Raw genomic sequence first — 24,428 nt, forward strand, 5'->3', positions numbered from 1 at the left:
GTCCAGTTTTGGGCTCCACAATTCAAAAAGGATGTAGAGAAGCTTGAGAGAGTCCAGAGAAGAGCCACGCACATGATCAGAGGTCAGGAAAACAGACCTTACCGTGACAGGCTGAGAGCCATGGGGCTCTTTAGCCTAAAAAAGCGCAGGCTCAGGGGTGATCTGATGGCCACCTATGAGTTTATCGGGGTGACCACTAGGATCTGGGGGAACATTTGTTCACCAGAGCGCCCCAAAGGATGACGAGGTCGAACTGTCATAAACTACTACAAAACCGTTCCAGGCTGGATATGAGGAAGAATTTCTTTACTGTCCGAGCCCCTAAGGTCTGGAACAGCCTGCCATTGGAGGTGGTTCAAGCACCTACATTGAACACCTTCAAGAAAAAATTGGATGCTTATCTTGCTGGAATCCCATGACCCCAGCTGACTTCCTGCCCTTTGGGCAGGGGGCTAGTATCGATGATCTTCCAAGGTCCCTTCCAGCCCTAATGTGTATGAAATCTATGGAATATTTTTGCCTCATGTGGCCAGAGATCTAATCACAAATATTAGATATTGATATTCACATACTTTTATTTTAATGGCTACATTCTTATTTGTTAGCATACAGCTTCCTGCTAAGATAGGGGGTTGCAGCAATGCACATGTTGTTGCTGATGGCAGGTGTTCTGCAGTACTCCATGACTTACAGCACCCACTTTTATAAGGATTGTATCCCTCAGCAGAAGGAGGGTTTAGTGTCTCTCTTGCGTGTCTCTGACCTCTGTGCCTTTGAAGTTATGCCTCTCAAAGGTACTGCACAATATAGACGTGGCAGTCCCATCTATCCTCATTTTGGCAGTAGACTCCAACTTATGGTATGAAACAAAATTTATGAGTTAACCTATTTCCAGGGCTTAACTAAGAGGACAGGGATGTGCACAAGTCCTTCTGCTTAGTATTTGGCCTGGTTGGATTCATTGTTATTCAGAGGAAATGGAGGCAGCCATTAAAAATAAGAAACCATAATGACCTCGGGATCCTGGTTTTCTCTGATTAAAAACAAAAAAAAAAATCCCCAATTTTCAGATATAAAAATTCACATTTTTCCGTGATTAAAATGAAATGCCATTACAGGTTTCCCTCGCTTTATGCAGGTTCCATATGTGCAAATTTGCTCTTATGCGATGACACTTTTTATACCAAAAGTTCCTTATACGCAAGGAAAATTCAGTGTTATGTGATCGGTGTGGTGGAAGCCCACAGTCAGCTGCTTTGTGCTGTGCGTTGTGGGAGTGATGCACACCAAATATAGTCTCCTGTGTGAATCTGTCCTCCTCGCCCATTGTCTGCAACACGTGTTTCTGTAGTTGCCATCCCCATTATAGTTGTGCTTTGTGCTTGTGTGTACTGTCTACTGTTGGTAAATACCAAAAGTGTCTTGTAAAAGTGGTAGAAATGCGTCTGGGGGCCAGAATAGCTGAGGTCTTGGAACGTATCCCTATTTGTTACATTGTAAAGTAGGTGCCCTCTATGCAAATTCCAGTTATGCACCATTTTCCCAGGAACTCATGTATAGCATGAAGTGAGGGAACCATGTATAATCCAAACCAACTATAGTGGCATTTCATTTTAATCAAGGGAAAATGTGGATTTTGGCTTATCTTGGTATCTGAAAATTGGGTTTTTGGTTTTTTTTATCAGAGAAAACCAGGATCCCAAGATTACCTAGTATAGGGGGTTGGCATCCTGTGGCCTGTGGTATGGATTTGGCCCACAGAGCCATTTAACCTGGCCCACAGACTTGGGGCTTCAGCAGCTGGATTGACCCAGTTTGTGTCAGAAGCAGGAGGGTTTGTGGTGAGTGAACACTAGGATCCAGCCATCACTGGTTTTCCCTGTGGTGGCATGGGGAGACTGTCTACAGCCACAGCTTTTCTCCATGGCAGCAGGAGGCTTTAGAATCATAGAATCAATGAGTCGGAAGGAACCTAGACAGATCATCTCGTCCGACCCCTTGCCATGGGCAGGAAGGAGCACTGGGAGTGGGAGGGGTCATAAGACCCCAGCCAGGTGCCTATCCAGTCTCCTCTTGAAGATTTCCGGGGAAGATGAGAGCACCACCTCTCTGGGAAGCCGATTCCAGGCTCTGGCCACCCTTACAGTATTAGGAAGTAGTTCTTCCTAATATCTAATCTAAACCTATCCTCCCTCAGCTTGTGGCCATTGTTCCTAGTGACTCCAAGGAGGGCCCTGGTGAACAGACTTTCCCCAAGTCCCTGTTGGTGGCCCCTGATAAGGTTGTAGGCAGCCACAAGATCTCCCCTCAGTCTCCTCTTGTGGAGACTGAAGAGATTCATGTCTGTAGCAGGGCACTAAGGTGCCTGCTACTGACAAGTGGTAATATGGGCTCAGCTGCCAGTCACCAGGGCAGCACAGGTGCGGGTTGCCGGGGCAACCAGTCTAGTCAGCTGATTGGAAGGGGGCAGGGCCTGGCCTTTTATAAACAGCCAGGCTCAGGCTGGAAGGCAGTTCCCCTCTGGCAGCCAAGGAGGGTAGAGCTCTGCTGGAGCAAGCAGGGCAGGCATAACAGAGAAGCCTGATGGCCTGAGCAGCATCTGCATGATGATACTGGGTGGAGGAAACCCTAGCAGGGATATATATGAAGGTTAGCCAGGTGGCTTGGAATTTGTGTTGGAACACAGGAGTGGTAGTTTTCTGTTTTGGTTGTATTACACTGGAGGACCGGATGAGGCTGTAGGGGTGGAGGAGGCCTCATAGGAGCTCCCCAGTAGTGGGGGGGGGGGGTTCCTGGCACCGGAGAGGGTGCTGCATTTTGGGTTGTCCCGACCCCGGCCCCAATCTAGGCAGTATTGGGAGGAGCCCAGTGGGGCGCAAGACCCAGAGAAGGGGTCTGGGGCCAGGTAAGGCCGAGGCCACCTGAGCCCCAATTGTGGGAAGCCCCAGTGGGGCGTAGGGCCCAGAAAGGGGGTCCGAGGGCCAGGTAAGGCCGAGGCTGCCTGAGCCCTATTGAGCAAAGCCCCAGTGGGGCGTAGGATCCGGAAAGGGGTCCGGAGGCCAGGCATGGCTACAGCCACCTGAGCCCCGATTGCAGGAGTCGCGAGGCAGGGCCCCAGTGCGGGCAGGGAATCATGAGGCAAGGCCCCAGTGCGAGCGTAAGCAAGGCCCCAGTGGGCAGTATTGTGAGGGCAAAAGCCCCTGCGAGGGTGATCATATAAAGGCAAGCCGGGCGGGGGGCAATCGTGGAAGGGCTGCGGGGAGACAGGCCCTGGTGCGGGCTGCGAGGGCCGCAGGAATCACCAGGTGAGACAGGCCCCGGTTCAGGTGACAGCCGTGGGAAATGCAAGGCGAGACAGGCCCCGGTGGGGGCGAGAGCCGTGGGGAGACAGGCCCTGGTGTGGGCTATGAGAGCTGCAGGGAGAAACCAGGAGGTGCCCGCGAGGGTGCGGGCAGGCAACTAGGCAGAGCCCCGATACATCAAGGCACCGTGCCAAGGAGGGCAAGAAGGCAGCCTCCCTTTAACAATATTTACCAGCAAAGACGTGGCGGGCGACATAAAGAGGGTGCATTTAGACCCGATTTGGCACAGTAGGTAGGGGGCGGTAGGGGAGTTCATGGCACCCCTAGGTCGCGTCCTGCCACAAGGTCCCTCAGCCTCTCCTCACAGGGCTGGCCACGGAGGCCCCCAACCATATGAGTGGCCTCCTCTGGACCCTCTCCAGGTTCTCCATGTCCTTCTTGAAGTGCAGCGCCCAGAACTGGACACACAGCAGTTAGCTCCCCCTACTGTCACAGGAACAAGTGCTGTCTGTGGACACTCTCCCTGTACCATGGTAGGGAAAAAAAGTTGGGGCGGGTGCTTTTTTTGTGTAGCAGCCACATACCATGCAGTAACCCACCTCTGACCTTAATTGAGTCCATCCAGCTGATGACCTGAAAAGGATTGCCAACCCTTGATCTGGTATGATGTCTCAAATAACATAGAATTTTACTTAGTGATTCCTGCAGGAAACTTTTTTCCATGGAATATCACTGGTAGGGGAAGTAGTCAGGAGTTTAATTATTTTATAATCTGTTTGTGGTTGCTGTGTTGGATATTCTAGCTATTTTGTGTTTTGAAATTGTTTTATAAGCATTGTACACTGAAACTACAATGATGCTATTAGTATGCAGAGTAGAATACATTTTTCATAGAACATAGTGTGAAGTCTAATATATGAAAGAAAAACAAACCAACATCTGATAACTGTTAATTTCATAGCCTCATTCATAAGGCATAAATTGATTTTTAATCATTTTAAAAGAGCAACTAAAAGCATGATTTAATTGTTATTACGTCATGACACTTCAGCAGGTCTGCCTGCATATATTTACATAGCCATTAGCACAAGAGTTAATTTAATTCAGAAAACAGAAGTATTTAGATTAAACATGCCATGGGCATTGGTATTCTCTTCCTTTATTTTTACTTGAAGACCCATTGGCCCCTAATGAGTCATTTGAGTATTAATTAACTCTATATGGCTTAGCTAAAAAAAAGGAAGCAAAACTAGTGATTATTTCCTAGTTTTCTCATACTGTTAAATATGTCAGTCATCTTAAACTTCAAGATTTGATTAAATCAAAGATAGTATATTTATGTGAAATTACTTTTAGCTAGTTTTAGCCTACCTAATGGTGAGATGAATTTCTATTCCACCCATTTCAATAAAATTTGATAAGAAATACGGTTACAATAATTTGAAACTGTCAGGGGCAGCAACAGTGCACCTGTGTACTACCCTTTTCACCTATTTTTCATGTCTTATTGGATTACAGTCAGATTGATGGGTTTTATTGGGTATTTGTTCACATCATTAAATGGCTACAAAACTCAGCACAATTCAGAGGCTGTTTAAGGGTGGGCTACATTTGATAAAGCAGATCTATCATAGCACTTTTAAAGATCAAGAATCATTGATGGAAATGTGTGAATAAGTGATTGCAAAGCACTGCTCTTTATTTCTCTATTTCCTGAAAGCTAAACTCATCTAAATTCTTTTTTGTGTAATCAGGAGCCAATATGGGATGTTTAGCGCAAACCAACAGAAGCAGTTAAGTATCAGTGATTGTACAGTGGCACAGCAGTACAATGTTTTTAAAATGCTTTTGAAATCAGTATTCAAAATTACTCAACTTAAATGTAAGATTTGTTATTAATATAAATAGTTCAGATCTGTTTTAGCACAACAGAACTTTTCTAAAACTTCAGCAACTATCAGATGATGAAAATTTTCATAGATTCAGTCTTTTGTTCATATAGGGAAAGCATTGATAGCAGTGATTATGGAAATGTAATATGAATAACTGACATTTTACTAACAGCAAACACATTAGAAATAATTTTTTATATATATTTACTGTGCAACTGTATTGGAGTTCAATTATTTTAGTATTCTTAATAAAAGTTCAAAATACGTGCCCATGATGGTTACGGAAGTAGTAGTTCAATTACTGGAGTCACTGCAGAAAACTTTTTACTACAATAAGTTTTTGTACATTTGAAGGATTGCCTTCTGAGGGGAAACACTTCCCTCACTTATTCTGGTTAAAAAGGCACCATGGGTCCCTACTGACTGTGTGTGACAATGGGGAATGCTGCTTTACACTGAGTCAACAGAAAGAGCATTTACTCTTGAGGTTCATAAAGATGTGGTGCTTTATGACCTGCACAGATCTCTGGACTCCCAATCATCCTTAAATAATTTCACTGTCTCCCCAGCCTTTTCAGTCTAGATACACAATGTTTATTTTTTAACTGTCTGTGAGCTTTTCCTTTCCTGCACTTTGTCCCTTAACAAAATATTCCCAACTCCTTTCTCTCCAGCCTGGAACAGAAATTACACATAATTGGTATAAGTGATCAGAAACCAGTTCAAATCTGTAACACAACAGGAGTTTCAGTGCACGTAAACTGCTTTCAAAATGGTTGAAACTAGTTTAAGATAAACCTGGATGGATGTAGTATCGGATTTAACTGATTTAGATTAAATCTGTGTATTGAACTTCTGTCCCAGATCCCCTCCAGATCCAAATTAACTTACAGTCCTCCACTATCCCAGGTGGCACCTCCCCAGCAAACCTCCCCTTGCAGGATGGGCATGCTAGCCTTGGCCCAAGCTGTCTGCTTCAGTTGAGCAGAGAGGCATGCTCTAGCATTCCTTGGCTTCTGGTCTGAGCCACTGCAGGCATGTGGCAGCATTTCCAGAATCAAAAGTGAATGTCTGTTCACTTGCTTATCAGTTCAATCTATGCAGCTTAGAGTAAACTGCAAAGATTGAATTGATTTATCCTTGGGCTTTTTGACTGTCTTTATTTAGCCTCCATTTGCCTAACACCAACCCCATTCACACTCAGCAAAACCAAAACTATAGCTTAGTTAAGGGTTCTAAGATGGAGTTTGAGATGTACATGAATAGGAGATGTGGTTGTTTGCGACAGCAGGAGCCTGGACTTAAAGATCCAGGAGGTCCCCTCCAGTCCTATGTTCCTATGCCCAGAGAAAGGCTGGCATAGAAGGCAAGGCAGAGCATGAATTAAGTTTAAGATGCATTAGGCATAGCTGTGTGGGAGCGCCTGCGCATTGTTTGCAAATTCTGTCACTGGCTCTACATTTTTTTTCATATCCCATCTGCTATCCTATCTTTTCCGTCTAGCCTAAGTCTCTTAATTCTCTCTCACTCTCCATTGTTTAATATGCCAATAGCAACCTATTCATTCTCATTTAATAACTGTCACTAGCATATATAAACCTTGGTGCCAACAGCTCCTAAATCTGTATTTAAATGTTGTAAATGAAAGTCAAAGCTGCTGCTTTCAGCAAGGAGATATGAGCACACAGCAACTGAAAATAAAGCTACTTTTAATTAGGAATCCAGTAGAGAATTTGAAAACTTACTGTAGGCCACCTGGTTTTGAACATTTTGTTTGGTATTTTTAATTCTATAAAGGATTTATTTATAGAGAAAAATCACATATAATGAAGACACCATACAAAAAACCCCTAGTCTTGCAGTGCACCGTAGCCAGGCAGTCAGTTCTAGAATCAGGCCCCTAAAATTGTATCATGTTATGGCATTTCAAACTTGCAGGAACTGGTGCCACTATACCCAAATTCTTGCTTATCTGTTTCTTTCCTGTAATAGAACTAATGGAAGGAATAACAGTCCTGCCTGCAAAGTACTTTATTGTGGTCTTTCACCCATTACACTAGTTTGTAACAGGCTATGGGAGAAGAAAAATTTAAAGAATTTATAAAGCCAGCCTCCTCCCCAAAACCTGTAAAAGCCATCCGAGGAGCTATGCATGAGTCCAGGAAGGGGCAAGTGGCCACAAAGGGTACCTATACATGTGCTGGCTATCTGCTCTATTACACAGGCTAGCGGCAAAGTGGCTGGCAACAGAGATGAGACTTGGCCCATCAGGCTGAACTTTCCCTCATCCATCTGGTGCAGCTGGATTATTTATCAGGGCAGCTATGGCTGCTGTGAAGGAAAGCAGTATCTAAAGCTAGCCTACTTCCTTAGAAGAACCATATGGGCAGCTGATTGTCTGAAACCTCAAGAGTGATCAGCTGCTTACAGCTGGCTACACTGCACAAGCTGCAATATTCAATTCTTTTGCCTGGTGTCAGAGGTAGGAAACAGATGAGCAACAATTCGGGTACAGTTGGAGCAGACTGGATTAGCACTCATTGGAGCAGCCTCCATATCACATGTATTCAGCATCCCCATGCTTCAAAATGGTGGTTGGGGTGCTTTAACTAAAGCTTGAAGCCACTCTAATTAAAGCACCCTCTACTCCCCTCCTCCACCCCAGAGCATGTGTAAAGATGCCCAACAGAAGAAGAAATCAGTTAAGGGATGAGGGCTACAAGTAGCCCTAAGGTGAATTTGAGGTAGAGAAAAGAGCACAGACCATTGAAAAGGGAAATTAAGAAGAATGTTAGGGAGGGTTGAGGGGACTGGCAGACGCTCAGTGTTAGTCTGTGGATTCTGTTTTGTTCAGCATCAATCCAATTAGGACACACTTGTGTCATATTTTCAAACATTTCCTTGCAACCACTTGGGTTAGAAGCTTACTATTTCAAATGAAATTGAGATATTTCACCTTGTCATATGACTCAAGGTGTTGGGCTTTAAGAAGAATACTAGAGGCATGTCCAAATGTGCAATTAATGCAACTGAATATACTCTGGCTCAATTAAAGCCAGAGTAAACTAATCCTGATGTCACTATCTACAAGTGTGTTTAAGTGCAGTAATCTACTGTGCTGCCAGATGCCACTGATGGGACTATCTGGCAGCGCAGTAAATTAGTCCACTGCTCCCTAATTGCCATGCATGTGTAGACAATGAGACAGTAAAATGTTTCATGTAGGCACACCTTAGGTGTTTCAAGACTTACAATAAAAAACAGTAAATGACCTGTAATGTATTGGACAGCAGGCTTCATATTAATTTAGCCAAACTCTCTATTAAAAATAAGTATGGTGAAAAGTTGAAAAATTAATATATAATAAGCAGCTATATAATCAACTACTACATTTCTTTCCCAAGCTACGCTTGAGACTTATTCAAAACTCAGAAGACCTAGCAATCTCAAATGTTATCTCACATCAGTGGGAGCAACGCTTAGTTGTTTCTAGCTATAAAACCATGTAAAGTATGTTGTGTCTTCTGTAGTTTAAAACTCATTTACACATATTAATTTTCATAGTATCTCATTTAACATGTAAACTACTTGTTCCCAAATAAACTAGTGTGACAAGTTTCACTTTTAAAAATCAGTAACTATAGTGAAATAGAAAATTGACGGTAATTATTTCATATTATACAGTTGCTTCTAACAGTTTATAACCATTTGGGGGATCAAGAATTCTCAAATATCACATTTCTTTTCAAGTGGTTTTCTCTGTAGTAGAATCAGATGCTATGAACATTCAAATACTTTTAAATCATGTTGCTAGATTATCAATGATGTCTAAATACAAAATGCGTACTATAGTGTATGCCATGTGATTAGAAAAAGTGTAACTAGAACCTGAGGCTTACAATAACTGAAACAAAGAAACATTTTTTTATAACTTTCCAAAGATGTAGATGCAGTCAATATATGTCTCCGTGTCATTCTAGTGTAATGGCTTTTATTTCTAAACAGTCAACAATCCTTCGTTGACTTTTTGACTATTTTTCTTTCCACATGTAATGACTTCTGGTACCACCACAGATCAGTAAGTGAAAAGGTTGGCCACTAAATTGTACAATATGTCCCAGAAGAAGTAATATTATAAAACTTATATCAGTAAGTGCACCTGCCTTTGTAATATTTGATAGATTATCAGGAGCATTGATATAAGGAGTGTAGAGAGAGCAATTGCTTTGGTTACCATTTATTTGGGGCCACCAATTGGTTCTATGCACTACAGTAGAGCAGTGACCCTCTCCTTCCCCACAGGGCACTTTCTCCACTGATAGCCCCATTATGGAGCCCTGCATATGATGGAAGGCATCTCAACCTGTCATCCCACTTTTAGGAAAATTTATCTCCACCCTCGCAGATTAGTGCCTAATTTATTACATTAGCCAACTAAATGTATTTTAAGTAAGATCATTAATGGGAATTGATATGACAACTTAAAAACAGAACTATAATCATTTTTCTTGCAGGCAAATGTTGAACTCAGATCCCCTATATTGTTATATCTATTTTAAAATTGAAAAACTGAGGTACAGGGTCACATAGGGCATATAGTGTGGAGCAGGAATTTGACCTACCCCTCCAGCGTGCAAAAATTGTACAAAGCAAACTCCAGGAAACAGAGCCAAAATGGATGGCTTGAAGGCAACATATATGTTTAGAGGTTATGCAGTTTTGTTTCTGGTCAGTTATCTGTCAGTTTGGAGAAGGCATATTTATAGTATGCATGTATGTACATATTTGAGTTCAATCAAAAGCATTCGTATGTAACTGCAATAAACTGAAGCTGCATCACCACATGATTCCATATTCATCATCTGTTTTGTAAGCTAAAGGGGAATGGTGCCATACAGTATAAGTAGATGGAAGTATTGTACACCCTAATGTTGTTCTGGGACAAGATTAATTTCATCACAACCGTATTAATCCATTACATGTCTCTCTTTCAGCACAAATGGACCCCCGAGGCCTATCTCCCGGACACATTAAAAGTGACAGTGATGATGATGACCTGCCAAATGTGACCTTAGATAGCGTTAATGAAACTGGATCTACGGCTCTCTCTATAGCCAGAGCTGTACAAGAGTAAGTATCACATTCTCCGAGTGAGGTAACTATTGCCAAGGTGTTCAATAGCTAATGGAAACACCAGTCATCAACTGTTCTGCTGATATGTCATCCTAGCTCTAAGCTGGCATACTAGCAAGCATCTTTCTGTTCAACTTCATTCCCTTTAGGAGAACATTACTGTCTTTCTCTCTCTCTTTTATTTATTTTTTTATCTTGGCATACTCTTAGATCAAATATCAAAACAGAATTATTCTTTTTCCTTTGTTTATCGCAAGGTCTACTTTTGGTTTTCTTTTGCTTAGAGAAAAAGCCTTTGTAAATTTTTCAGTCTGTCTAAAAAAAAGTCCTTGGTTCATGGTAGCAGTGAGAGGTCTCTTATGGTTTCTTTTTAGAGCAAATTCCCCACAGTTCCCCTGAGGAACACCATAAATAAAAGTAAATTAGTAAGAGCTTCCAATTAGGTGTTTCTCCATTACTGTTATTTTTCTATTTATTTTTAGGCAAATTATAACTCATTAGTTTAATTTTTATTTTGTTAGTGTTTTGGAAAATGTTTGCCTTTATTAATGTTACTAAAACACAAGCCTATCCTATCACCATGGCAGCTAGAAAGTAACCCACTGTGAGACAAATAAGTATTATCATCTCCATTTGATAGGTGAGGAAAAGCAGGTTAAATGTAAAGGTCACACTGGAAGTCTGAGGCAGAGCTAGAAACAGAATAGAGTCCCTAGGTGTGCACTCCTGTGTTTGGAGCTATAAAATAATCTATTCCTGCAGCAGAATAGATCAGAAGACAGGAACTTTGAAATCCTGATGCAGATATTATGCATTATTGTCATATAATTTATTACTTGCATTTAAACCCCTAAAGCAATTAGTTTTGTTTTTTACTTGCTAGAAAAGCCAAAAACAGTATTTGCTGAGATATGACTGAGGAGGTGCGTAATGGTTAAATTTACTTGTTGTGAAATTTGGGCAGTTCCATCAGACCATTCCCAAAATATTTTTAAAGTTACATCTCTGGAACTCAAAAAGAAACTATGAACGGGTAAGATAGATTCTCCAGTGCAAACATCAGGAAGACTCGATAATGTGTATGAAGATATGGCCAATCTAATAGGTTATCACATCTCAGGAGAGATCTGCCTCTCATATCCCAGAAGGGGTGTCTGTTTCACCAATTAGACTTTGAGTACCTCAAATTCCAGTCAAACAAAGTAACAATCAGCCACCACTTCTTACATCCCACTCGAGCAAAGAAGGGATTAGGTTGTAGAAAGAAGAGGATGTTCGTTTTAATTGGCCTCTTTCAATATGCTGAGAAAGTTCTTCTCACAGGAAGGGTGGGGAAAGCTTTCTTATTGTTGACAGCTCTGCCTGATTGATGAATCTACTACGCATTCTGAATTTGCTAGTTACAATCTCCAGGATCCAAAATGTCAAGTGTTGTAGAATACATAATAGGCCAGAGAAATAAAAACATGCCTTCCTACCTCTGTTTTGTGCTAAGTAGTGCCAGATGATTAATGAAGAAGGAAGAGGTCATTGCATGTACTTTAATTTATGATTGACAAGGAAATATTATTTTACTTATTTAAAATTATTTCAGCCTTTTATAGAACTGTTCATACATCATATTTAAAGAGAGCCTTCCATGCTAGTCCATGACAGATGGGAAGATTGGAATTGAGGGGAGAAACTTTACTTTAAAGGCATGGCAGCATTTTCCCCTTCTCTGTGAGTCTGCTATCATGCACTCTTGACTTTTTAGAAAATGCCAGGGTTGCCAATACGTGCTCTGATAACAGGAGATGCCAGACAGCTGTGGGCCTTTTCCTCTCAACGTTCAGACTACTTTTAAAATTAATTTTTGTAAGTTAATTAAGTTAATTACATAGGTATATAGGTTAATAGCTTAGTGATACTACACCTACAATATTTTTTACTTTTATTGTGATAGTAAGTTTATGTGAAGAATGTTGTTTAATGTGTATTTGAAATACTTCCCATTTGAATGAACTAATAGAATCATAGTACAGGTAGGGACAGATTTCAGGAGGTCATCTAGATCAAGGCAGAAACATCCTTGACTAGACCATTCCAAGTTAAGTGTATGAAAACTACACTGCTCACCACATTTTACAGATTGCGGTGTAAAAGTTCAAAGATCGACCTCAGTTTCCCTTACTTCAATTTAAGACCATTGCTTCCTGCCCTTGACCCTTCTGGTGACAGAAAATAGCTATCTTCATTCTTCATATAACTACTCCTCAGGTATCTGAAGACTGTTACCAAATCCCCCCTCAGTCTCTTCTGCAAACTAAATAATTCCGATTCTTTCAGGTTGTTGTCTTAAGTTAGCCTGTAATTATGAATCAAGCCTATCCTCATAAGTTGAACTAATACAGATGTAAACCAGAGGTAGTTAGTGTGTTAGTCTGAAGACAAGTAGAAAGCAAGGCATGTAATGGTTATATTAAAAGCAGCTTCATTATTTTATACAAAATCAACAGAGGAAAAATGAGCAATTCGCCTGGAATAACTAAATGCATCGGGCAGACTTAGCTATGGCAAAGTTTTAAAAAAATCTTTGAAAGGAAATCCATCTTTTAAAAAGACAGCAGCTGTAGAAAAGAGCTTTGCTTTGGTGTTAGTTCATTTTGACGATCTCCTAACCGAATTAGGTTTGTTGTCTTTGAAAATTGCCCTCAAACAATTAGATTACATAATTGTTTTGAAGGCCTGTATAACAGTTTTGTTCTTCATTATTCCTCTAATAATATACTGGAGGTCCTCTGCCTGTATTGCTGTTGTGTGTCATGTTCTTAATATTTTAACCATAGAAAATTACTCCCCAAATCCTGACATCAGTATAAATACTAAAAGCAACTTGCTTGCTATTTGTTCTTGCTCAATTAAATAGCATGCCAAACGCTTTTATAATATTTGTAAAACAATCTAGACACTGCTGTTTTGTCTGAAAAGTAGATTTTAACTATATTTAACTACTATTTAACAACTATTTTAAGTTTTGTCTGGTTTCAATATTTGCAGCGCTCCCTTTTGAACAGGTTTTTATAACCATTTGTTGACCCAACTGAACTGATTGAGTTACATGTACCTGCTCTGTCCATCATTGATCTGACTCTGGCTTCTAACAGTGCTTAGGCCTATTTGCTTTAAGTGCTTAGGTTCTTTTGTTTTTTAGTTTGTAAACAACATGTATTATCTTTATTTGTAAAATACCGGGAAAATTCACATTGATGTATAACTCAGGAATTATGACACTGAAGCTCCTTTATCTTTGAGGTTTAGTACAGCTCTGTATAGGACAGCAATCAGGCTTAAATCCCTAGACATTCTCTAGAGAAGTGAGGACCAACCTTTTTTGGCACTGTGCTGGCCACAGCAACCTTACCTGGGGTCCTGAGGATCTCTTGGGGCTACAGCCACAGGGATCCTGCCAGGCAGAGCCTGGCCAGCAGCCACAGCACAGCTCTAGCTGCCTGGTTCCGCTTTTCAGCAGCACATGCTGCCCAACCATGAGCTGCTTTGTTGTTTTTTTTCCTGTGGGTTTTTACCCCGAATATCCAAGGGTCAAAAAACCCCGCAGAAACAAAAACCCAGCAGTGCACACTCGGGCAGCACACCCTTGCAGCATGGAGAACATCTGGGTTGCGCGGTATGTGGCTCTGCAAACGTGTTTGTGGCACCACATACTGTACAACTGTACTCATCTGGATGCACCCACAGTGAGCTGCCTATGGCTTTACCTGGTCTGGCCCATGTCTCATGGTGGTGCAGACTATTCTGATGCAGCCCGGGGATATTTGGCATCTGACCACTTTGAAGTTAGACAGCCATGCTCTAGAGTTGTCCGGAAAGGCAGAGAAAGAATCTTCCGACAGGCTACAGAAGAGCAGAGTAGAACCACACAGGGCCCAGCACATATTTCCATGCTTCCTTAGACGCAGCATGTCATCTCCCTCCCTAGAAGGGTGTGAATGGATGCTCAAAGAGTTGGTCACTTTCTGCCCCCAGTGGTTGCTCTCATGTGCTTAATGAGCTTTAGGTAAGAAGTCCTGTTGAGAAAAGACTGTTTAAAATAATTTGGGGGAGGATAAACGGATGGCAAGGTAATTAATGTTAGAATAAAGCATCTTTTTACTTTTGCCTCCTGGCCCATGAGGTTACAGTATGCTGGCACTAGTGTGGGGTGTTTGGGGTGAAGAACTCAGTGTGCTCATAGTTGTACCCATGATTAATTTCCTGGAAGATTCATTTTATTACTTGGAAGTCACACCACGCTGACTATCCATACAGTGAGCTCTCACTCCACTAAGCTGGATGCCACGGGGTGCTTAGATATGTGAACCTGTGCATAGAGGTATTGACTAACTTACAGATGGTAGGTCAGATAGTTGTTATTGATATGATTTTGCAACATTGTTGTATTTTTGTGATTATCATGTTAACTATTTATAGATTTCATAGATTTCATAGACATTAGGGGCTGGAAGAGACCTCATGAGATCATCGAGTCCAACCTTCCCACCATAAGCAGGAGGTCAGCTGGGATCAAGTGATTCCAGCAAGAAAAATATCCAGACGTTTTTTGAAAGAGTCCAAAGTAGGTGCTTGTACCACCTCTGAGGGAGTCTGTTTCAGACCCTGGACACACACACCATAAAGAAATTTTTTCTTTAGATTTTTGTCTAAATCGGCTTTCCTGGAGTTTATGGCCATTAGACCTTGTTATCCCTTGGGGGGAGGTCTGGTGAACACCTGTTCTCCCAGATCCTGATGTACCTCTCTTATATAACTGTAGGCTGCTACCAAGTCTCCCCTCAGGGATAATGCATCACCTCAGCAGGAAAGGAACATCACTCCAGAACTGGAAGGTAGCAGGGACAAGGGAAGGATTCAAATAGCGCATGTGCAGCACTGCTAAATGGGGTATATAGTAGGCAGATCAGGTATCTTAACTTGTCTCCTTTTACCCCGTGAATTAAATTAAGTAAATTGTTATAATTGATTTTTGTCTTTTGAGTTTTGGAATTGTATTTCAATCATCCATTTATTCTCTATAGTTGTAGAATTGGTTTCCTCTGCTTCAGCTGATGCCATTGCCAACTTTGTGCAGTGTATTGTAGAAATCTTTTCCCTCAGCTTGTTGCCCTGGTTACTGTCAAACTACTTTGTCCTGAGTCCCCAGGAGCCATAAGAAAACATGTTTTTTTCCAGAATCTAAATAAACACCCACCCCTGCTAAAACCACCACCACTCCTTCCTGCCCACTTTGAAACGTGCATGGATTTGCAGTTGATTTTACAGATGGAGAACTTGCAGTTGTCCAGAATATTTCAACAATATTTTTCCCACAATGGAATAATGCCAAATGATCAACACTGGGCTCATCTACACATGCTAATTTAAGGCACATTAGCCATTTTTAAGGTGCATTGAAGGCATGGGTCTACATGTGCATGCCCTTAATGCGTCTTAAAAATGGTTATTTTAGGCTATTCATGCCTACACTGAATACCTGCAAATGCACCTTAACATGTGCACGTGTAGACACACGCCTAAATCACCTTAATGTGCATTAAGTTTAGGTGCGCATAAAAGCATATGTACACATGCCCACTGAGACTGTTCATCGGAATATATCATTTTCAACTTAACTTTTGTTGGGATAGCTTCTCAAATCCAGGGTGGAATTCCTGATCAAAACAAGAAAGGGAGAGAGATTCCCCCCACACTAGGCAATAGTTTAGTAGTTAGGATACTTACCTGGAATGTGGAAGACCCAGGACTCTGATTTAAGGCTGGGGCAAGATCCTGGGTCTCCCACATGCCAAGAGAGTGCTCTAGCCACTGGGCTGTTGGTTATTCTGGTGTGGGCCTTTTTTCTTACCTTCATTTAGAGCTTTTCCACTTTGAATTTAATAGTCACTTCAATCACAGGGCCTTATAAAAGACACACACCTTGTTTAGAGAAGGCAGAATGAAGAAAAAAAAAATCTTTTTCCAGTCCTCGCTCAGTCCTGACCACCAAAGTAGAGTATACTCTGCAGCATCAACAAAAGCTACAGTGTTAACCTTTTCACGGCCACTCAGCCAGAAGTTACTGCCAATTCAGCAATAGCACTGACCCTGAACAGTGAACTCTACCTCTTCATATCTAGGGTCATCAGCGAGAGAAGCAGAGCAGTCTTTATAGCTACCATCCATACCTTCCAGTGCAGAAAACCAACTTTCCCACTAAATAAATTCACTTCAGTTTTGGAAGGCTGATTTTAGGGAGAGATGAATGTGATATGCAAGTACAATAAATGTTCTGTGGAAAAGAAATGTAACTAAGGGAGACTGGCTCTGTAGTCCAGCAGTTAAGGCAATCAGCTAGAATTAGGGTTATGTACTAACCATTTGATTAGTTTGAGGTTTTTCACCAAAAAAACAAAAAAAAAAAGGAAAAGCCTTGATTTCATTGTGATGCAGAATGTGAAAAATTTCGAAGTCTAAACATTTTTGCAGGGTAGGAACAATGAGACAAAAGTTTTTGCCCAGCTGTAGGATTTAGGCTAAGTGACTTGCTCAAGGTCACACAGAAAGCCTTTCCCAGAAGAGGGAACTGAAGGCAGATTTTGGAAAGTCTTAGGTTTGCACCATCTTAGGTTTGTATCATCATTTCTCTTAACAGCTGTGAAACTCCATTCACTATTTGTATGCTTATGCAGTAAATATATTGTGGCTCTTCACAACACATACATCTGATAGAACTCTATTCAGAATTAGGTGTGTATTGCTAATATTCTATTAAAGGACACTGGCACCTCAAAACTTTCATGTCTCGTGACAATTTGTACAATAATTCTTTCTGCAGTACTGTATTATGCTTCATCATCCCAAGAATTCCCAATGTCCATGTGTTCTGCTTAAGAATGAACATTTTGGCCCTTTTAGACCCACCTGTACAGTTTTTCAAGATATTCAAGTACTTCTTTAATATGACAGTACAAAATATGTTCAGAACAAAAAATAATTATAATTTGAAAGAATGGTTAGCAGAATCAAGGTATTATTCTAAGCATGTACACTGATTTAGAGCTGTGTTGTAGAAATGTACTAGTATAGATGTGTTAAAGGTGTGTCATCAGCAAATTTGAACAGGGTGCTTTTTACCCCCTCATCAGCGACGAGGGGGTAAAAAGCATCCTGTTCAAATTTGCTGTTGACACTAAGATGTGGGGGGATGTGGGCACACCAGAAGGAAGCATCAGGCTACAATCAGACCTAGACAGGTTACAAGGGTGGGCGGATGTGAACAGGATGGGATTCAGCACTGACAAGTGCGAAGTGATGCACCTGGGGAGGAACAACCGGCACCATACCTACAGGTTGGGGAACTCCCCTCTTGTCAGCACAGAGGCAGAAAAGGACCTTGGAGTCATCATTGACTTCAAGATGAACATGGGCGGGCAGTGTGGGGAAGCAGTCAGGAAGGCCAACCGTACTTTGTCATGCATCCACACATGCATCTTGAGCAGGTCCAAGGAGGTGATCCTCCCCCTCTATGTGACACTGGTCAGGCTGCAGTTGGAGTACTGCATCCAGTTCTGGGCACCACACTTCAAGAGGGATGTGGACAACATGGAGAGGGTCCAGAGGAGGGCCATTCACATTATCGGGGGCAGCAGGGCAGGCCCTACGAGCAGATGCTACGAGACCTGAACCTGTTCAGCCTCCACAAGAGAAGGCTGAGGAGGGATCTAGTGGCCTGTTACAAACTAGTCAGGGGAGATCAGCAGGCATTGAGGGAGTCCCTGTTCCCCCCGAGCACTGCCAGGAGTGACCAGGAATAATGGTCACAAGCTGGCAGAGGGTAGATTTAGGCTAGATATCAGGAGGTGCTACTTCACGATCAGGGCGGCTAGGATCTGGAACCAACTTCCAAGAGAAGTGGTGCTGGCTCCTACCCTGGGAGTCTTTAAAAGGAGGTTAGATGAACACCTTGCTGGGGTCGTTTGACCCCAGTAATCTTTCCTGCTATGGCAGGGGGTCGGACTAGATGATCTACTCAGGTCCCTTCCGACCCTAGAAACTATGAAACTATGAAAGATACAGCCTAAAGGCTGGATTGGCCTACAGAGCTATTTCACTGGGGCTGCGGGGCTCCTGACAGGCTGGGAATTTGGAAACAGGATGAGCAGTGGGCTGTGTTAACCCCCATGCCATAGTTGTTTGTTCTGCTGCCACCGCCAGGTCAGGATCTGGCTTACAAGGAGCCCTGCAGTCCAGATTTAGCCCAGTGGGAGATGGAGAGGTCCATTTAAGGTTGACACCCCTGTTCTAATGCATCTGAAGTAACCTCTTACCATAGTAACAGATTTTACATCAGCCATCATGTCCATGAGCAAGCTGCAGGTGGACTGAAACAGTACATCAAAAGAATTGTATGCAAAATAAATCAACATGACTGTTTTCAAAGGCTAGTATTGCTTAAAAGACAGAGTTTAAGAAAACAGATATATTGTCAAATAGTTCCCTGAAATAAGCTAGTTTAAAACATAAAAACCCTTTTAACTTGTTCCATAAGAAATTATTTTTTCTGGTCTCTAGTCAGGTACCGATGCCTGTGGAATAGATTAGGCAAAAGCAAGCGCATTGCCACCAGGGTAGCTATTCTTTGCTTTTGATTGCTTTGAAGTGAAGTATTATGTTTCAATACATGTTTTTACTGTATCATTAATGGTAGTAATAATTTCCTTCAAAGGACATATCTAAATTATTTGCAGAAAAAGCAGAGAGAACCAAAAAATTGAGTTTAACAAAATTGTTGTGTGTATAATCTTGGCTCTCCTGAAATCCACAGGACTTTCCCATTGACTTTATTATGGCCAAGATTTAACCCTAGAACCTTAACATGGGCTTGGATGTTAATAAATAAATTTGATTTTTCAGAATATAAATTTAAAATATATTATGTAGATGGTGGGGGAAAGAGGTATTGCACACACAAATAACATTAAGGTTTACATTTTGGGCCACAATTTACTTATCTGCTACCATAGTCTTGGTTTATTAATGTTTTTTGTCTAAGCACTGCCTGTTTCCTCAGATTAGAAACAAGGCCAAGACCTCACAGGAGATCAGTGGAAGAGCTGAACATTAGTTTTTAGGTAGCTGGTGTTCATCTTTTTTAGGAATGGGGTTATTTACTTGCCTCAGGAGCATGACAGTAGGATGGATTACAACCAAAATTAGATAAGTGCATTTTCAATGCATTGCAATTGTCCAGTATGCAAATAGTATAGCTGTTTGGAAATAGTATCCCCTAAATGCACATTGTTTTGTTTCTGCTGGGGGGGGCGGGTTGTAAGCCTGCCCAAGAAGCAGAATCAAGTGCTCTGTGTATTGGCTAATTCAGAATGTAGCAAATATTCATCAGCGTGGATTAAATAACAAAATGATGTAAAAAAAGAGCCACAGTAAAACCACCCCAACATGCTGCTACCTTGACTTGCTGATGAGAAAAATGGTCATTGTCCTCTGTTGTCCCTAAAATCAAAACTACTTTTTTCATTATCTAGATGAGATACGTTTTTATTGTTCCTTCTCCATAAGGCAGTTTTCATGATGTTATAGTAGACAAAGCTACAATATAATTGAGTCTAAGTAGTAACATTCATACTAACGTGTTGCAAAAAAACTTCTTTGTCATCTATATGTGTATATAAAAAAGCAGCAGCATAGGTTACAGCTATGTAAACAGCACATATAACATGTGACTTGATTGACTGAATTTAGACACTGAAATCTTGAAAAGTACACTTTGCTCACTCTATCCTGGTAGGTCTTTCTATGTTAAACACACAATTAATTTTAACTCCCATATCAAGAATGATATGATGGTTGCTCCCAACCTTTTCTTTCTCTAACCAGTCAAACTCTATTTAAACATTTATAAATAGAAATATAGAATCTCAGAGAAGCAAGAATAAGAGAAAGCTCCTGGATGATGGATACAGAGGAAGTTTGGTGTTGATACCTCATAATGACAAGGAAGTGATCCTTTATGTGTGTGGCTGAAAAGAGCAGCATTAGTATTTTCAATAAGTTAAAAATAATAATTGGGGATTAAATAAAACCCACAGAAGGAAGTTAATAGTTAAGTTAAAGAAGTTTAAGGTTGAAATAAGGATTCCAGCAGTGATAGTAGTCACTGATATTAGACTAAAGCTGAACACTTGTATTTCTATACCAAACTTTAAAATTAGTCAGATATGAGGTTTTAGGTGATGTTTTTATTTACCTACCCATTTTGAACACATTGAGCTGCTATCATGGTTTTAAAAGTTGTTGAAGTTGAAACAGATGGAGAGGTTGAAAGAGGGAATAGATCATAGACAGGGAAGAAGTTGAGCCATTACTATTACAATGTATTGTGTGTTAAATTTATGCAATGTGATTGGTGATCTACGTATCAGAACCTGTCCCAGAGAGCCTGTAATTTAAAACTGAGCTTAGTCTCCAGTGTTGTACACCGGGCCTGAAGATTAGAAATAGTTTACAATCAAGTTTAACTGAAGGCAAGCTCACAAAGAGTGGTGATTAAATGAACAGACTCACTGAGAGTCAGTAGGACTTGTGCTCCTAAATCACTTAGTTACTTGTGAAAATCCTTCTCTCAGGTAATTGTTTTAGAAATAGCATATGTAATACGGGATAGGATACTGTTTGATAAAACAGAAGAACATGACAAAGATAGATAAGACTATTAAACATGCCAGACAAAGATAGAAACACACCTTTTGCCAAAAAGATCACGTGCACACACTTATGCACACATACAAAATACTGCTCTGTGGGCAGATAATGAAAGAAATTAAATGTATATCCTGAAGCCAGCCAATAAATTGTACACAGCCTATTTTTTAAGGATGAAGCCTCAGGCTAAGGCCTTGTGGGGCAGTAACTAAAAGCTTTGCAATTAACAACGTTTCTGATACTGTTTTGTTTTTGTCACTCCATAAGCCATTACCTCCTTCTGACACTCCAAGCTCTGGAGTCATTCCAGGAGGTGAGAAAATAATGTGTGACATCGGTGTATAATCAAAACAATCCAATGTGGCTTAAGTTTCAAATATACATTTGGGTAATCCATTAAGTTAAACTATGGATTAATGTCCATGGAACAAATGGACCTTTATAGGAAATTAAATAATGATTAAAATGACAAGGAAATCATAGTGTGCTCATGAAAATTCCAGAACCAGAAAAATAGGATTATGTCATCAAATAAATCATTTGCTGCAAATTATTTACTTTGCTAATAAGGATATTGCCCTTCTTGCCAAGACATTTCCAGATTTTTACAATTTGTTACCTGTTTTGCCACATATATTCATAGAGTTTCTAATCCATTAAAACCAATGTATTCAAAATAGAATGTGGCTTTTCCCCCTGCTATATTTTAATCTTAGTAATGTTGCTTAGAGAGTAGATTGTTCATCTAGTTTTGATACAGGATAAAAGCACCAATGTAACTGCATGGCAAAAAGATAACCCTGATTTTTGTATGCTAACTTCTTACTTGAAGTGCTACAGTAGAAGGCCACAAGTTGTGTGCCATCGTACTGAACCATAGAAAAACAGGGCTGGCAGGGACCTCAGGAGGTCATGTAGTCCAACCCTCTGCTAAAGGCAGGAGCATAGGTGATGTGTAGGAGGAGGACGGAGGGCCCCCCCCTAAAATTGGCCCTCACTAGCTGGGGAGTGCCGGCTGGTGTCCCCCTGAAAAGTGCCAGCAGCATTTCTGGGCAGGGTCATCCCTCACTAACCCATCCCAGTCAAGAAACTGTCCCATAAAGAAATTTAGAATCCAAAATACAATATCTTAGAAACTTGATTTCAATACTTGTGTAAGTTGTCAAAAATTTTGTAAAAATAATAGTATTGATTAGTCAATTTCTGACAAGTCAGGCAGTGCCCTGGTGCACCTGTTGTTCTTAAACAGCTGTTTCTATTACAGGGAGTATTTTTTACCTAAATGGTAAGGAAAATTTTCCCAGGGGGAAATATTGCTGATAAGCAGTTGTTGCTTCTACCAGATATTGCTGCAAATGGGCATCAATTGTATGGCACTGTAGGTAAATAATAGGTGACACTGAATTGAAGCCATCACAAGCTCAACTTGAGCTAAAATAAAACTGACGAGACTGAAACTTTTGTTTGCCTCTGAAATTTTGTCTTAATTGAAGTGGTCAAAATGTTGAGCTATTTAACTGCCCCATCACTGCAAAGATAAGAAAATGCTTTGTAGCCTTTACACTACAGGGAAATAATTGATCTCTTTTTAATTTAAAAAAGGTGATACAATTTTCAGGCAGTCAGCTGAACTGGGAAGGTAGAATGTCATCAGCTGAGTGCTTTAAAACTGTATCATATAATTTGCAAAAACCCTGTTAGTAGATTTTCATTATATTCAATTACAGCTAGTATCTTAATAAATGCTACCACAAGGCAAAGTAAAAATACCAATATACAGTTGGGCCTAACTTCAGGGATATGTAGGAATTTAAAGATTTAGATAGCAATTAGTAGAATTATTCAAAAGCACTTTTGATATCTTAATTCGTTGCTTTCAGGAGGAGTTAGTTGTATAAGTGCTTGAAAAAATCAAGATTTTATGACTAAGTACTTCTAAAAATCTGACCTTTAATGAACATTCATAAGTAAAACCTCAAATCTCCAAGACATAATCCCACAGTAAAATTTTGCCATTTCTTTTATAGGATGGCAGTCTTTTCCCATATAAATATGGTGAACTCAATTATGCTGTGCAGAATTTGTTTTTATTTTTTAATGGATTGAAATTTGCCATTTTTAGTGATATAATAATTTTTGAAGGGAAAAAACCCCCCCAATAGCTTTTACCTGCATGCAGAAGCTAACAATATTGTGAGGATGAAATTCAACGTGAAAAATGTTTTTCTTCCTTGCAAATTTGGTCTTATCAGTCTTCTTTTATGATTCTTAAAAAGAGACCTAATAGAAAAATATAGCACATAAGTAGTACTTTCTGGACAAGTAGCTAGCTGTATTACATTAACAAGTAAATATTTTTCTAGTAACTGGGCATGTCTATACTTGCTATTAGTATGCAGCAATGAACTCTGGTGCACATTATGCTTGCATTCATTGCTCTCCGGCACTGCGTTTGAATGTGTGCCCAGGACTGCAGCAAGTTGAGCTGGGTTGGAGCAGCTCTGGCTGGCACGTGGCCCAGGCAGTCAGCCTGCCAGCCCAGGACTGCTCTGACCTGGCTCAAAGTGCTGTGAAGGGGCTGGTTGGGACACAAGTGTGCTCCAGTATGGAACTAGCTGGCAGGCAGCCCCCATACTGACTCACCAGTGCCCCAGCCAACCATGTCATTTTCTACGCATGTGTTGCTGTGAAGTAAAAACTTCTGCAGCAGGATAGTATTTATATTTACAAGTACTACCCTGCTGCAGAGTTAATTAGAGTTCTATGCCTATAGGACTGTATATGTATTCATGAGACACTTACTGGGAGTTAATTAGTCTACTCTGCAGTAAATGTCTCATGTAGATGCATCCACTGTGAAGTTAATAGTGGAATATAAGATATGACGATTGAAATGTGAGATGTAATTCTGTATAATGACATCCAGGTATGTATTTCTAGAGCAATCTATAGACAACATTTTCTTCCCTTGAAGGCATGTATTCAGCTTCTATTGACTCTAGTTGAAGGCAATTTGAGTACATGCCAGGGAAGAATTTGTCCCAGTGCATTTCTGGTTATGTGCTAGTGCAGCTCTGAGTAAAATCATATGTCGTTTTGTGCTTGACAAGCAACTAATGAGTTCAGGAGACACTTACTATAAGCATATTTCTGAAGAAGGAGGAGATCATAGGGTAAGGTACAACAGAAGCAGATGTGATCAAGACAGCCAACCCGGCAGGCATGGTAGACCTAATCATTTTTACTTTTACTTTCTACTTATTTAAAATTTGTTATGTTTTTTTCTGTGTCATGACTAGCAGATTTTCCCCTTCATTTGTCCTTTATTACCAAATGAAATCAAAAT

At 40.7% G+C, this 24,428-nt stretch overlaps 1 protein-coding gene across 4 annotated transcripts in view; it reads left to right on the plus strand.

Moving 5' to 3' along the window:
- KLF12 (Kruppel like factor 12) overlaps positions 1-24,428 on the plus strand; it is a 368,523-nt gene that overhangs the window by 243,012 nt on the left and 101,083 nt on the right. For all 4 annotated transcript variants that reach the window (XM_019529799.1, XM_019529801.1, XM_019529802.1 and 1 more), the window contains one exon: positions 10,189-10,324. In XM_019529799.1, coding sequence (XP_019385344.1) covers positions 10,189-10,324 — 136 coding nt within the window. The remainder of the gene's footprint in view (positions 1-10,188; positions 10,325-24,428) is intronic.

This window comes from Crocodylus porosus, unplaced genomic scaffold (assembly GCF_001723895.1).
Source record: "Crocodylus porosus isolate Cpor-Errol unplaced genomic scaffold, CroPor_comp1, whole genome shotgun sequence".
In the NCBI taxonomy this organism is placed as follows: Eukaryota; Metazoa; Chordata; order Crocodylia; family Crocodylidae; genus Crocodylus; species Crocodylus porosus.